Here is a 16,594-nt window from a genome sequence, read left to right as displayed (position 1 = left end):
ATACTATACAAGTATATAAACTTGTGTAAGACACGAGGGATGATGTGCTTAATACACACCCATTACCGCAGACATCACCAGGAGCATGTTTCGTGCTCCAGTGCAGCAGGGTAATCTGTTCCCTTCCCTGTTCATTCTCCCCCATCTGCTCTGCAAGCCCGTAACGCTTGTCCTGCCAGGGTAATACCTAGCTTAGCCTTAGGCTTTGCCAAGATGAGGGAGAAGACTTGGCTGGAGCCAGTGGGGATCCAAGAATTAGGAGTTTTCTATCAAACAAAAATCTCCTGTTAGGGTCTGGGAAGAGGTAATTACCCTTGTGTGCTGTCAGGTGAGTCTGCCAGAGATGCCCGTCCAGACCAAGCCAGGATGAGGCAAGACAGGTTTTTACTCTTCTTCCAAAACCTGCCAGCATGTTCAGATCCCAGCCTAGCCTGGGAAGGGGCAATGCTTGGGGTGAAGAGTTCGCTTCCCGCCCCCTAATTCCCCTCGCAGGCGTCTCCAGAGCAGACCCTCTCTTCCCATTGACTTTAGAGGAGAATGGTCTTCACTAGACTAAATTTAGCCTTTGTGGATAGCTCTGTAAGAGGTTATTTTTTTTCACACTTTCTTGGCTTGCTGCAACTGTTTCTAGGGATTCTGATGTCATACTCAGTATTTACTGTAAATGCTCAGCTAGCTCTATAAATAGTATTTATAATTTTAAGTTACTTTTATAAATAAAATGAGAGATCATGGGACAGTTGAGTAATGTATCTAATATCAAATCAAGTATTAGTGAAGATATTTGTGGCACAAATTTCTGAAGTGAACTAGTTTTAAAACTTGCCATGTTCCCTGGCTGTGTTTATTTGGCTGTAGACTGAACCTTGAAATCATTCCGGACGTATGTTTGATGGCTATTTTGAAGGAATTTTGCATCAACACCTGTAAAAAGACAAGGAAAAACTGCAGACTTTGTACTCGAGTCCCAAACACTGCTCCTTAAGATGCTATGGCATTATTCAAGGTTTTTTTCAGTAAACCAGCTGTCTTTACCGCTATGTGGTATGTCTGGCATAACACTAAAACAGCTTTTTGATTTATTATTAATGTTGAAGTCTCCTGTATTCTGTTTTATTTTCATTTTCTAGAGCATGACTTTGCTTTGGTGTTTGTTTATCACAGCTGGAAGGGGGGCAGGAAGGGGGAAATCCGTCCGCTGTACTGAGCATGCCACAGAGAGTTTGTTCTCCTTCCAGGGATTGTACTTGGAGCTCTATAGTGCCAGGATAGAGGACAGAGTGTTTTTTTGTTGTTCGCAGAGAAGAATGCTCTATTGATTGATAAATTCCAGTTAAGGCTGTTCTTTTTGCAGTTTTGTCATCTACAACAAAAGCAGGAAGAATGTGAATTTTCTGTGTAGAAATGACGTTTGCTAAGGTGAAAACTGAGAACAATAGGATATTAGAATGCTTTAAAGAATGGGAATGACTCTAATTCATGGTTCTGATTACCACACGTACGTGAAAGGGAGAGATTGCTTGTGAAAGTTCATGAAATGGTTGAAAGGATAAGTAATAGATTAGTTGTAAAGATTTCATCCTTGTGTCTAGTGCTGTTTCCAAATCGGGATAGTATTTCAGAGTAAAACAGTAGCAAAGCTAAGTAAAATAATTTGTTATTGTTTCAGTTTGTTTTTGGTTTTGTTTGGTTTTTGTTTTCAGTTGGCACTTGGAGTTAGTTCCCTGACAAATAAATTAACAGAAAGTACCTGATGTCCTGAGTTAACAAACTGGTAACTATAGCTTGCAAATAATGATTTTCATTTGATTTCTTTCTTTCTTGATCAAGTGGTTAATAAATTGTCACCTAACTGCTGTGTAGACTCTGTGTGTTTTTTGCCTTTTTTTTCTTTGACACTATCTTAGCTAAATCTTGGAGAAACTGTATTTTATTTTATTTTGATGGTAGCGAGGGGGTGTCTGGCTTTATAGTCTACATTAGGTGGAGGATGTGTTAATGGTTAGGGCACAATGTGAGAGAAAATGCAAAAAAAGGCTATGAATGGAAGGAATAAATGAATTATTGAGGCTTGCTATTATGAGGCTTGGAGATTCAGAAATGAATCCAAAGATTCAAAACCATACAAGGCCAGAGATATTTGGGCTCTTGAAGGCAAGTATAACATGAGAAAATGTGAGGATGAAATGGGAGTTAATGGAAGTACTATGGGTAGTGGCTGATGTGGTTGAATAGGAGAAAAATGATCTTAGCAGCCAGAATTTTTATTGAAACAGGTTGTTGTACTGAGTAGGAAGCTGCATCAGGAGAGGAGAGTGTGGTGTTCTGGATGAAAGATTAGGTACTGTAGATAAGGAAGAAAAATAGATGAATGTAATGGAGTAAGAAGAACATGCTTTTGAAGTTGAAGAGAAAGATTAAAAAATGGAAGAATCCTGTCCCAGATGAGTGACAGCAAGAATAATGTTGGTATGTTGACCAGTGAGAGGACAAGGATTGGTCTTGTTAATATTTGTAGCTTTTGCTAAAATGCAGAAGCTGTTAAAATAAGACTAATAAAGATTTTTGGAGCAACATTTTTTTTTTTTTTTGAGAAAAAAACTTCGCACTGCTATAACTACTACAGTATCCCCTCCAGAAGGAACTTTTACACAATGCTGGAAGAGAAGAAATTAGTCCTCAGAAGACCACAAAGGACAGAATTCAAACTTATGGTACATAGATACTGACCTGATTCGGGAGCTGTTGCCTGTTGTTTTCAGCCATCCATTTGTTCTTACTCCAGCCTGATTCTACATACTTGATTAAGGAGTCATATGTGTATATGATCAAGTCTGAGGTTTGTTCCATCAGTCTGGTTAGATATATGTTACAGATGTCCGTTTACCTCAAATAAACTGAATACTTCTTCCCTAGAGAGACAGTGAATTGAGAACACTGTTAGAGATCAATTTGGAGCAGGTCTAGTAGATTATAGAGGGATTCAGGGATATTTGAACTTCCAAATATTTAAAAATAAAATATAAGGACTCTAAAATGCTGATTGCTCAGGTTACTTCAGATGCTAATTACTATATTAATCCTTTAAACAAACTCATTTTATGATCATGCATGTGAATTTTAGCAATTTGAAGTAGAAAGCCAGGTTTCAGCTTGAATAGTTGTGTGTGAAAGAGTCCTTGTCTCAAAGCTTAAATTGTTCTCTGAAGCTTTAGAAAGTTTGTGTTGATTCCTGCACTTCCCAAACTAGAGATTTTGGGAGCGAGGAAGAGCACAGACTCTGCACGACCTTGCTTTGCTGTGCATCAGAAGCCCAAACCTGTAGTAGATAGAACAAGAAGATTCCAGCTAGAAACTAGGAAAAAATCTTTTGAATGGTAATAAACAAATGATGCCCTGGAATAGATTGCCTGGGGTGGTTCAGGAATTTCCAGATTTGGATGCCTCTGAGAGCTAGTTGGCAAGTTGGCATAAAATAAACTATGTAAGTATAGTTGATTTTGAGTTAGTACTTGGGGATTTGACTAGATGGCCTCCTTTGTAATACCTATTTTTATTAAAGAATGCTTGTGCCTCTTAGTTCTGCTGACTCTGCTACCCTTTTCAGACCTTTTAAGATCTGTAGAGAAGGAGATACGGAGGGAGATAGGCTTCTTTACAGACCTCAGGAATGCAGTACAACTAGAATGCATACTTCCTATCTGAAAAAAATCCTTGCTCATGCTTTTCTCTGTCTTGGCTAGTTGAGTTCCTGACATGCCGCAAACAGGTCATCAGTGCAGAAATCTGTTTTCTGCTGCTGTCATGTTAGTAGTTGTTCAGACGTTCTATTAAGCCTGTATTTTTTTTGGTTCTACTCACTTTCTTTCGGTTAGTGAAAACTGGTAGAATAGAAAAGACTTGTTTATAAGGTTTCTAGCAATGTCTTTTCACCTTTTTGCTGTTGTTAAACATTCTCTCATTTGTACTTGACTGCACACATTTAGAGAGAGCCCCAGTGCTGTGAACATACTAATGGGGTTTTTCACTATCTTAAAATTCAGGCAGAGAAGTTTTTGGAAGAATGAAGTTTGAGTGTTTTGTATATGATTCTCATTATTTTCGTTTATTCAGTTCTTAATAAGTTCCAGAAACTCTTGGAATACAGGTGGCATGAAAACTCCTGGGGCAGAAGCAGCAGTGCTTTCCTGGCCCACTTCCAGCTGGCTTCCAGACCTGTGTATGGGACAAATGTTAGTGATTAACAATATAGCTTGAGGGTAAAATCTGAAATTAAGGAGAGGCTCATCTTAGATAACTAAAAATGATGAAACTGCAGGAAATGCCACACCTTTCTGTCAAGGCAGAGAGACAAGAAAGACTTGTTTTGGAGAAAAGGTGAGGAAAAAGCCTGTCCTGAAAAACGAAATGTGTGTGTGTGGGGGGGGGGAGGACAACACAGAAAGACTGTGTTCCAAGTGGTTTTGACTCTGTTTGAAATGCTTTTCCTGGGCTTGCTGTAAGCTAAAAATATTATGTTCCAAGAGCTACTCCAAACTGCAGTATGCAATAACATGATAGAGTTTGATCTTTGATTAAACTGTGTAATTTCCTGCTGGTTTTAAGACATTTTTTTAGTCCTCTTAACTTGAAGACTTTACCATCGAGTGCTATGCCATTATAAATTCCAAGAAAAATTCTTCTATATAGTGTTTGGATCTTTTACGCCTTGATTTTTATATATTAATTTTTTCCCAAAATTCTGACACTTCTGGATCATTTGTGTGCCTTGGTTGTGCTAATAGGTTTCATAATTTTCTGCTGTTTATTGAAAGTTACTGTGTTTTTTAATTGTGACAGCTGTGATTATTTTGTGATACAAAATACTGCATTTTCTTTCACAATTTAATTATTTTGTAAATCACTCAAAAATAATTACATAAAATTATCAAGATCACTTTTTCCTCGCTGGATCTCTTTGTAGGTGTGTTGAAAGTCGAAATAATGTACAGCTTTACCTCAAAGGTGGAAATCAGCATTTTGATGTGCTTGCAATTTTTTTTTTCTACTTAGTTTACTTTTCAAAAGTGCAAACCCATTTCAGAGCTTTTGCTGAAGTAAGTTGGGTCTTGGCCACTCTGTCAGTTCTCCCGGGTTAGCCTTCATGCAGGTCTCTTGACTGTGCTTCAGAAACACATTAATTCTGGCCATCAGTGTCACTTCATAGATCTGGAAACTGAAGCACTTGTCATAAATATTTTCAAGTGCGCTTAAATTATTTGATGAAAAGTGCTGAAGTAGGATGGAATTATGACTTTTTCTTGTCCATTGAAAAAAATTTACTAATGAAACATGAGACTTTATTATTAGAGAAACAGAAACTGGAGTCAAGATCATAAAGAACAGTTTCATTTTTTTTCCATTTTATGTGTACATGTGTTTGTGTGTGTAAATAGATAGGTAATAATTGAGGAGAAGCATTGTCTAAAACTTGTGAAGCATGAGATTTATTGCCCGGCAGGCTTCCTTTTTAGTTACCATTTTCCTCATTATTGTTTGATATTGTAATAAATGCAATATTAGAATTGCTGTGGTCTTTAGCGCAGTGGTTTCTGATTCTGAGTGAGCACCATAAGCCTAACCACACTACAAATAAAAATAACAGTAAAGAAGAATGGGCATTTTATGTGTGTGTTGTCTAATCTGTCAACACTATAAATGCTACCATTCCTACAGCCAGAAATTGAATAGACACTGAGGTTTGTTTGTTGGCTCTGTAATGACCGCTATGTTCTGTGTTTTTTTCGGCTTCTTCAAAGCTTCCGAGACTGCAGTTTGACAAACCTTCTCTCAGTTTACATGTTCATTTCCTGATGAAAGAAACAATCTTTTGCTTTATCAATTCTTACTTATTTTCAGTGACTACAGATTCTAAGAGTACTAGTGAGAAGCTTTCTATAATTAAGGACAAGAAGTGATAAAGAGATGAATGCCAGTATGGATTCTTGTTATAAATTGGGAAGAAAACCGAACCAGCAAACGAGTTCGAGACTGGCTTTCTCCCTCTTGTGAGACTAGTTTAGAAGGCAGAAAAGTAAAGTGGTGTATAGTTGATGATGATTTTCTTTTTTTCTTTTGCAACAAGAACGGAGTTTTTCCCCAGTCTTTGGGGATGATGTGAGAAATTGTGAGCAAAGTCTTATAGGAAGAAATAAGCAGAACTTTTAGACAGACTACAATGAAGATAGTTGCTTGTCATATGAAATAAGATAGAAAGTAGAATGGAGTGGTAGAGGGGACAGAGTATGGACTTGTATGAAAATAAGGACCAGAAGTTTTTACTTAAAACTAAGAGCTTGCGTACAGAGTTATGTTCCTATCTTTGTAGAGGGACACAGTGAAAATTAAGAGGGTAAATAACTCTGTTCAGAAGATCTGTTTAACTACATATTTATGTCAGAAAGCAGGTTTAAATCATTTGGGACTATGTACTGAACTGTCATGCATTTAACCTACGCTTCAGGTGATAAGCATCTGGATAGAAATACTGTTCCTTTCAAATGAATACCCAGATAATCTGTGAGTTACAGATTTGAAAATGCAGGCTTATGGCAGCAAGTGAACAGTTGGCCAAATGTAGGAGGTACTGTTCATGTCCTGTGTTTTCTCACGAGCGTGCTGACCCACACAACATCTGATTCTTGGACTTAATGGACAGTAAAATCATGAAATGTTGCAAGCAGCAGGTTGTGACTGTTAAAGACTAAGAGGTCGAAGAGTTGACTGTAAGAGGAAAGCTATTGGATGTGTAAGAAAGCTGTTGGGATGGGGGAGAGAGAGTGATTTGGAGAGGGAGAGGTAGTAATAATAAATGAGGAATAGTTTTGGTGTCTGTTTTATTTACTTTAGGAATTAAATCTAGGGGAAGACCCAAGGGTGATAACATAGAGGGAAATTTACCCTAGGCTCTCCAGCATGTCTGTCTTGGATTTGTGCTCTTTGAAAGGAAAGGAAGGAAAGCACCACAAAGGGGGTATGGTTTCCTGTGAGGAACCTCTAGGATTTTCTCTTGTATTTCCTGTACAATACAAATAACTTTATATGTTACTTGATTAAAATGAGTTAGGGGTTTCTTGTTTGTTTTCAGATAATTTGTGAGTGTGTGTGGGAAAATACAGTAACAAAACTACTTTTTCTTCTAGGGTATCTTCAACCAGTTTCAATGTAGCAGTGAAAAGGTATTGCCTTCTGATGCTCTACGCACTGCTCTTGCAAAGACATTTCAGGATGAGCAACGCTTCCAGCTGGGCATTATGGATGATGCTGCTGAGTGTTTTGTGAGTATAATTGAAAGATGGTCTGACAGACATAGGTGCAAAACCCCATTAGACAATGTTTCTTTCTTTCTTTTTTTTTTCTCCTCTCAAATTCCAACAAACTTTGCATATGTGGCCTGTAAAAGTGAAATTCCTCCGCTTGAAGCGTTTCAGTGGGGAACCAGCATTTGGTTTGAGCTGTCACTAGTGAATTGGAAATGAAAATACCAGTGTTATCCATTTTTCAGTTAAATCTTTGTTTGCATACATACTGCTTGCAGTCTCAAGTGTAGCTAGGAATTGTATTAAAAAAAAAAAAAAAAAGCCTCTGTGCTTTGCAGAATTCTGCAAAGATATGGGATGTGATGGTGAAACCTCACAAGCATTGTGTCCTTGGTCAAAGGAAGTAATACAATTTTCTTCTGTGAAAACGCTTAACGCTAGTCATTATCAAAAAGGCTTTGTCAGCATTAGCAAAATTGTTAATAGTTGCAAATTGCTTGCTTGCTTCTATAACCTTCATATAAATAAAGATATTGATGGAGGTTCTTCTTTCCCCTATTATTTTTTGGATACTCATGATGATTGTACTGATACGCTAGGCACTGCAAGAGTGATGCAAGGTTCTAGTTTTATGGATCACCTCAAAGGAATGAAAGGGTGTTTTGTTTGCCAGTTATCCTGAAATTACCTTTTCATAAATGCTAGCTAAGGGAGAAGTCTAAATAAATAAATAGACCGAATTCAGCCCCTTCAACCTGTATTTATAAAATGTGAGCACAGGCAACACAATTGTTTGTAAGTGGAGGTGAGCAACAACAAAAGGTTTGGCTCCAGATAATTCTCTTACCCTGTTTGTAAACCATCTGACAATTTTACTTAGGCTGATTATCTCATCTGTGTGGCTGGGAGATGACTTTTACACAAATCTTGTATCCCTAGATTTTTTCACCTGCTTTCTTCCTGTACTAAAACTCTTTCATTCTGTTCAGATCTTATCCTTATCCCCATTTCATGCTTTTCCTTTTTTAGTCTTTTAAATTTCTTTAACTTAATCAGAAGGCAATTTTGTCTTGCTGACGTATTGGCTGATCCCCCTCCTGGAAATGATTGTGTCCCTGATGTGACCAAGGATATTTGTATATGGATAGTGAGAAGGATGTTAATTCTTAACTAAAGTATAAATATATAGGTTTTACTACTGCAAGGTAAAACTTCAGCAAAGCATCATTCAGACTGGAGTTTTTTCTGTACAAAGAATCTTTTATTCCTATACCTACCTAATTTGACAGTTGCACTGTAAGATGCATTTATCTCATATAAATGAGATAAATGTAAGCAGACTTTGTGGTTTCTCTCCGAGACTAAATGGACTGATAATGAACTTATGATACCTCAGGCTACCCTGTGCTCGGATGATACCATGACAGGGAATAATAATAATAAAAAAGTTTATTGAATGTGTCTAAAATGGAAATAGATCATGCCAATAAAGCCACAAAATTAAACAAATGAAATCTACCTACATAGGAGCTCCTGTCACTACAGCTCTGTCAAATATTTGTATGCAGTCTAGCACATGAACAGAGGTCTGTATGTATTAGAGTATGGGAACTTCTGATTTTAGTTTTGTTTTTTAGAATGCAGATCCAAATAGCCCTTCTAATACTGCAGTAAGAGTCCCCAGAAGCATGTTTATGTTAGGTTAACCATGTTGGCACAATGACAGCAGAGGTAATTCTGTAGCTTTTCACTTAGTTAACTTTTTCAGCTCTGGAGGCAGAGATTTATTTTAAATACCAGAAGAAGAGCTTAGATTCTAAAGTTCAAGGAAAATTTTAGTGGGGCAGAGCTATTTTGCCTAATAATTAATCTTGACCTGATTATTTCAGACTTCTGAACCATCTGGGTAGCTCAAGCTGATAGGGAAGACTCTACTGCTGGAAGAGGTGGCGGTAGACTTCTGGCACCCTCAGATACATGTTGGCATCAATGGCAGGAAAGAAGGTCTTAGAACAAGAACTCCTGGGAATGTAAAAACAGATGGAGTTGTCTGAAATAATTTCTAGAAAATGTTTAATGCTTTTGTTTCTTACAGAATATGATCTGCTTCTTCATTTATTAAGTATCCCCAGCCTCTTGTGCTAGAATGTAGATTATTTATCATATTTTAAAGTCATTGTGCTATATAGGAATTGATTGAAGTTACTTTGTATTGATAAGGAAGAATTAAGCAGTTAACTGCTAGCTAGTGGCAGCTCTCTGTTTTTAAAACTGCAGAGCAGTGCTGCCCATTGCACTGTGTCAAACCCATTGATATTTGAGAAACAGTCAGGAAAAATCATTATAGAATCTTCATCTGTGCTGATAAAGTACTTGATTACTTCCTGTAGCATTTCAAATCAGAGAGATGGTAGACGTTTTATATCAAAGAAATACCAACTTGTTTTCTAAGCAACTCAAAAAAAAAAAAAAAAATTTGCAAGAGCATTCTATCTCTGTAAATAGCACTTCTACTATAACATTATTTGTTGCATCTGAGATGCTCTTACAGTTTAAACTTAATTTGCTTTTAATCTATGTTTTAATTGATTTTAATGCTTTCTCACTTTCTTTCTCTCTTGGACTAGGAAAACCTGTTAATGCGAATTCACTTCCACATTGCAGATGAGACAAAGGAAGATATTTGCACTGCACCACATTGTGTTTCACATCAGAAGTTTGCAATGACTTTGTTTGAACAGGTGAGGTAATAGTATCTACTTTACACAAATCACCAAGTACCAGTTTCAAATTTTCATTCTTAAGGTGTGTGTTATCATGGTGAAAAAACCACAAAAGGAAGTTGTGCTGTGGAAATTGTGCTGTGGAAATACCAGTTTAACCTTGTCAATATATTCCTTTTTCTTTAGTGTGTTTGTACTAGCTGTGGTGCCACCTCTGATCCACTGCCTTTCATCCAGATGGTACATTACATCTCTACAACCTCTCTTTGGTGAGTTGACATTTTTACAGGGAAGAGAAATTGGCTTATTTATACTGGCACTCACAAGATTCCGTGTTCAGAATGTGATTTGTTCTTAGTTTTGGTAGCTATGATAGAGACCATGAGGTTTAGTAGAGCAGAAGATACCAGTTTAGCTATGGATCAGTGTGCCTAGTTGTTGATATTTCTGAAACTGTTTAACTCTGATGGCCAGGACTCATTCATATTTAAAAAGATTTTAATACTGGGTTCAGTGAGTTAAGAAGCAAGAGATGAAAAGAAAAAACACAAAATAATTTATGCTGGAGAGACCTTTGGTGGACATCAGGTCCATCTTCTTGCTCAAAGCAGGGCTAATTTCAAAGCTAGATGAGGTTGCTCAGGATTTTGTCCAGTGAAATTTTCAAAACCTACAAGGATGAAGATTCTACCATCTCTCTGGACTGCCTGCTGCAGTGCTCAACCCACTCTGTCCTTATATCCAGTCAGAATTTCCCTTCCTGTGGCTTTTGGCTATTTCCTCTTGTCCTTTCTCTTTGCCCTGCTATGAAGTCTGGCACCGTCTTTCTATAACCGCCATTATTTAGCTGAAGAAAGCAGTTAGGTCTTCCCTAGCTTAGCCTACTTTTGTCCAGATTAAATAAACCCAGTGTCCTCAGCCTTTTCTAGAAGTCATCTGTTCCAGTCCCATAATCATCTTTCATGGCTCTCTACTGGACTTCTTCCAGTTATCCATATCTCTTTTGTACTGGAAAAGAGGTGGAGAAGTACAAAACTTGTCGCAGTATTCTAGATGAGGCCTCATGATTACTGAGTAGAGAGGAGTAATCACATCCCTAAACCTGTGCACTGAAGCCCAGTATTTGGTTAGTGTTCATCACTGTGATGAACACTTAGGTCTGACTTGCCAATCAGCTTTCTGGGAAGTTGCTCCTTAGCCATTCAGTGCCCAGCCAGTATTGCTGCGCTTAGTATACTCTGTTCCAGGTGCAAAGCTTCATATTTTCCTTTACTGATCTTCATGAGGTTTGTGAGAGTCTATTCCTCTAGCCTGTCACAGTCCTTCTGAATAGCAGCCCTGCCCTCTAACCTGTTGACTGCTCCCTCTGGTTGAGTGTCGTCCGTGAACTTGATAAGGTTGTGTTCCATTTCATTTACCAGATTTTTAAAACAAATTTTAAGTAGCATCAGCCCCAGTATCAACCTCTGAGGAGCACCATTCATAACAGATTGCTGATAATGCTTTGATCCTATGGGCCTGAAGGTCCAGCTAGATTTTTGTCTGCCTTGTATTCCACCCTTCCAAGCCACACCACACAGTTTTGGCCACAAATATGCTGTAGGCCACTGTGTCAAAATCTTGCTAAAAATTGAGTGATATTCCTTGCACTTCCCCTTCCTCCACAGTGCCTCTGTGGACCCTCTTAAATCTTTTTGTTTTAAATCTGGAAAATGAAACAGTGCCTCTGGATCTGCCTCAACAGATTCAATACATTAGCAAGTACATCCACCTTTTTTCCATAAATACCCCCCAAAGTGCTAATAAACTAATTTGAGCCATTAGTGAAATATTACCAGAGTGATGCTACCTACCACTTTATTTTGTGATTTCATCCAACACATAAATAAATGAGAAAAAATCGTTATCAATAAAACAGGCCATCTTGTGCTTTTTTTCAGATCTTTGTTCTTTTTTTTGATCACTGAAGTGTGAATATAGCAGGAGAGAACAGGACAACAATTTCAGAGTCCAATACTCTCTGATCAGATTCTTTAAGATATTCTGCCCATATGGAGAGTGCAGTGTTTAATATTAAAGTTTAATTTAAAGATATTTGGTATTACACAGGATTTTTGCTTTAGCAGAGTGATACAGCAGTATATTGAAATCAATGCAAGTGAAATTGTTATTATCAATGTCTATGATATGCTCACCATCACAACACTGGGCATTTCCTGTTGCCGAGAAGGAATACATGGGTGGAAGCCAGCTCCAGCCTGTTGCTCTCTTCATAAATTCCTTTGTTAGTCATTCAGGTTTTGTGCTCTATGTTGGCTGAGCTATGTGTACGCTTCCCCCATGCTCATCTGGCTAATCGCAGGGAGACATTCACATTCTTTGTTCAACTTGGAAAGAAACATTTTCACCAAATTTACGTTTGGTTATCTAAAACAAAAGTTAACCTATGGCCCCCCTTTGTGCTAAAATAAAGTTCATTCTCTGTGCAACAGTTGTGATTACCAAATTGCATCTTCCTGAACTTGAAGGGCATGTTGCCTGTGTCCATCTCCTCTGAGCCTTCTTTTATTACATGGGTTATTGGTTATTTACAAACTAATACAAAATACTGCTGTTTCATGGTAGGAGATAATCAAGTTGCTCAGGCAGTTTGCCCTTGGTAAATCTGTGTTGGCTGCTCCCAATCCTTCGTGTCCAACATGTCCGCAGAGACTGGAGTGAGACTGACCAGCCTGCAGTTTCTCGTGTCCTCCTTCTTGTCCATGTTGAAGATGGATGTGATGTTTGCTTTTCTCAGTCATTGAGGGACACTCCTAGTCACCATGACCTTTCTCTAAAGGAGACAGTGCGTAAAGCAGTAGCTCTAGCGCTGAAATTGTTCTACTACCTGTATTCTAGAGGAGAGAAGTATCTCTATTAGTAGATGACTGTTCGTTTAAAAGCTGCCTAAATCTGATAAAGGCAGAAATCAATTGTTCATTTGTTTTTGAAGTTTTTATTGATGTGAGAAATTCTCTTTGTTTTCTTGGATGAGAGGCATGCAGTTACAGAGCTGAAAAAGGTTGTCTTGGAAACTGCTGGTTACTTTTCTCTTGTAGATCTCTGTCAACAGGGGTACTACTTGACCAGTGCATGAAGAACACTCTAAACCCAGGTTGCATTCCCCCTTGTGGCTGCTACCTAACATTCCATCTTGTTCCAGTTTTTCTTTAGATTATTGGCAGACATTATGTATCAGGGTATTATTTATTAGAAAACAGGAAAATTATGATAGTTCTTGATATTTAATCAGTTTTATGTTGTGCATTTTAAGCTTCACTGTCATAAAATTTAAATAAAACTTAAATATTCTTACTTGATGTGTTTTTTTGTTTTTATTTTATTTTGTTATTGAATTTTGTTATTAAACTTACATTTTTCCATGCTTTCTCTATACGGAAGCAATCAAGCTATATGTATGCTGGAGAGACGAGAGAAACCCACTCCAGATATGTTTGGAGAGCTACTACAGAATGCCAGCACTATGGGAGACTTACGAAACTGTCCGGTTAGTATGCTTAGTTCTCTTATAGTGGAGGGAAAGAAGGACAGAAGAGGATTAATCAAAGGAGGTTATGTCAATGTGTACTTGCAACTCATGAGTATTTTCAAAATTTAGCTCACAATAATGTTAAAAGGGGTCAATACGATAGTTTTCTTTGGGTTTGAATTTAGTACTTCGTTTAACATAGGAAGGGGAAAACTATGAATGTTATGAGTGTCTCTGGACATAAAAGCGGTAAGAACAGGAATGGGTATAGGATAGGAGGAAAGTTCTGGAATCTTACTTAAAGAAACAGAAATGACAGTATTTGGAGGCTGTCTCGTTTTAGAGGAGATCTCTGTAAGTTGGCAGTGTTTTTTCTTCTTATTATTTTTATTTATTGTTACGCTTTTTAGAACGCTGTTTGCACTATTTACCGAGTTTCTCCAGTAATTATTTTTGTGAAGTAGCCAGTTGAGGGCAGCATCCTTTATCTATAATGCTAGCATGTAAAAAGAATTATTTGCTTCCTGTAGAGTCTTTCTGGTAGTACCATGCTGTGGCACAGTCAGCAGAGCTTTTATATTAATTGCTGCAGCCTCAAGTCCAGGATGAACTGTTTTGCCTGAATAAACTTCCATTTGACTTTGTTACTGCCTCTCAATTGGAATGAATGAAAATGTGGACCAAACTGTTGTACTACATCATATAGTCAAAGCATTGGTCAGTGGGGAAGAGAAAAGAACTGCCAGTTCTCACTGCCAGAGAATACCGCAGCAGATGAGGGTGAGGGTTTGGATGAGGGCTTGCAGGCTACATCGTGAATCTCCAAGAGCTATGTCACAGGCAAAGTGCATTGCAGAAAACTTGAGATAGTATTGTTTTGGGATTTCTGAGTCAGGTATGCTCTTCAGAGTATAGGAGATAATGACTAGAAAACATGGGCTGTAGTCATGGTGAATGATAAAGTGGTGTTTAACCACTTTAGTGGTTAAAGTAGTGTTAAAAATGATTGTGTATGTCCAGTTGCTAGTCATGGAGTGTTGCTTTTTATTAAAAAATTTTTTTCAATTCATTTTGCTATGCAGTAAGTCTGACAAAATTCAGCTGAATTAAATTCAGCTGATCCGTTTATCAGTTAACGTAAGTTTTAATGTAAACATAAAAATGAGGATTTTTTTAAAAAATTGTAAGAGCTTGGTTTCAAAAGCAAGAATTTGATGTCTTGTTCCACCTTTTAATTTGAGCATGTTCAGATCCAGGGCCTTATGTAAGAGCAAGGAGAGTGATGGTCAAACTTTCCTGTGTATTGAGGAAGAGAACGGGAAATGGCTGCGTAATTACTGCTTCATGCAGTGGTAGTGTTAGAGGCCTCCGCAATCCTCAATGAAGCTGAGCTGTGAACATAAGACAGGTACTTCTAGCAGGAATAGAGGCTCTAACAGGAATGGTTTGCATACCCATTCCCTGGGGGTCATGTAGGCATTTCTGTTTTGGATTAAAAGGCTAACAGTGGTCCACTTATCCGAGTAAAGGAAATGAGAAGATACTGGATTTTTGTTCAGCAGATTCATGTGAGCCTAGCTATTTAATAATCAAAGTGTAGGGGAACTGTAACATAAAGACAGTTTTTTTTTTGAGGTGAACTGCTGTTTAACTGTGAAATAATTTTATCAGTTAGATAAAAGTGCTTGCCAGTCCTCACTGCTCATTGTCGAAAGCCTTTTGTTTATTTGATAGTTTTTTCTCTTGAGGCTTAGCTAAAAGTGGCCTAAAAGTCATGCAGGGGAGACTTTTTATCAGGATTCCACATTCTTTCCATCTTGCAGAAAATTCTAGTTAGCTAGTTGGAGCAAAGAAGAGAATTTTAAAGTGAGATTGGTTTGTTGTTGTGAAGTAATCCACAAAACCACTTGTACTTTGAATGATACTTGTAAAACATGCAAATATAGACATCTTAATATTAAAACCTCATATGTACATTTAAATATCACACTCTTGTACCTGTAAAAAAATCTTTTTGTCTTTTTCTATTTTTTCCACTGCCTTGTACTTAATAAACCCAAGCTTTTTTCTCTCCCCCCCCCCCCCCCCCCTTTTGATTATTGGTACTGACATCCTGATTAATTTTATAGATTGTTGCTGTGGGGAAAAATCCTTCATGATCTCTTCCCAGGTTGCAGTGTCAGGCGTGATTAGATCCAATTGTGAAACTAGCTTCTGTAGAGATGAGAGGCTATTCTAGGAAAAACAGTTTTGTACTGAAAGTCTTTTTGCAGAGGTGCATGTGTAACTGCCCTGGGGAGTGAGTGAGTGTTCTACAGGGACTTGGTCATAGTTGTCCTGAAAAAAGGAAAACAATAATGAATTGCTTGCTAAAATTACAGTGATAATCTCTTAACTTAGTGAACTTCTTTCATGACACTTTAAAGAGGTGCACAATCCCAACGTGCAATGAGTTGGAAGGACCACTGCAAGCCTGTTAGCCTCACAAGCAAGCTTATCTCTGAAAAGTACTCTGCCTAGCGAGTGAGGGAAACTGGACAGTTAGTAAGCACTGGTGCTTATTTAAAAAGCAAAAAAAGAAAAAGAAAAAGAAAAAAGTGAGGAGGAAAGGAAGTGGGAAATGAAAAACCAATATGGGGGAGGGAAGCACTTCTCATTCTCCTGATCATCTAGCAGCCACTCCTCAGATCTATTTGAATAGCAGCATAACCAAGCCCCTATCTCCAAAAGTTATCCTGTCTAAATGAGATACTTGAGTTACCTTGCAGATTAACCACCCAGCTTTAAGAGCAGGCAGCATCTTGAAGTATTTTCTGACACAGTCATTTAAAGCATCAATCTCTGTAAACATCATTCAGATTTTGATCAAAAGAAAGTGAACTTTTCCTCTAATTTCTAAGAATGTCTTCAGATTCTTTCATATGTGTTTGTTCATAAGCATCTATTCGTGTCATACCTTTTAATCCCTATCAGTAGCATGAGGAAGAATCCACAGTTTTCACTTCAAAGCCCGTGAATGCCAGACACCCTTGCTATCTCTCGTT

General features: G+C 37.8%; 1 protein-coding gene across 8 annotated transcripts in view; it reads left to right on the top strand.

Annotated features, from left to right (window-relative positions):
- USP54 (ubiquitin specific peptidase 54) overlaps positions 1-16,594 on the top strand; it is a 90,803-nt gene that overhangs the window by 41,548 nt on the left and 32,661 nt on the right. For all 8 annotated transcript variants that reach the window (XM_085312244.1, XM_085312241.1, XM_085312245.1 and 5 more), the window contains 4 exons: positions 7,182-7,316; positions 9,926-10,039; positions 10,208-10,290; positions 13,463-13,568. In XM_085312244.1, coding sequence (XP_085168370.1) covers positions 7,182-7,316; positions 9,926-10,039; positions 10,208-10,290; positions 13,463-13,568 — 438 coding nt within the window. The remainder of the gene's footprint in view (positions 1-7,181; positions 7,317-9,925; positions 10,040-10,207; positions 10,291-13,462; positions 13,569-16,594) is intronic.

Source organism: Rhea americana, unplaced genomic scaffold, assembly GCF_003343005.1.
Source record: "Rhea americana isolate MKP2758 unplaced genomic scaffold, rheAme1 scaffold_36, whole genome shotgun sequence".
In the NCBI taxonomy this organism is placed as follows: domain Eukaryota; kingdom Metazoa; phylum Chordata; class Aves; order Rheiformes; family Rheidae; genus Rhea; species Rhea americana.
This window is presented reverse-complemented; position numbering and strand designations above follow the sequence as displayed.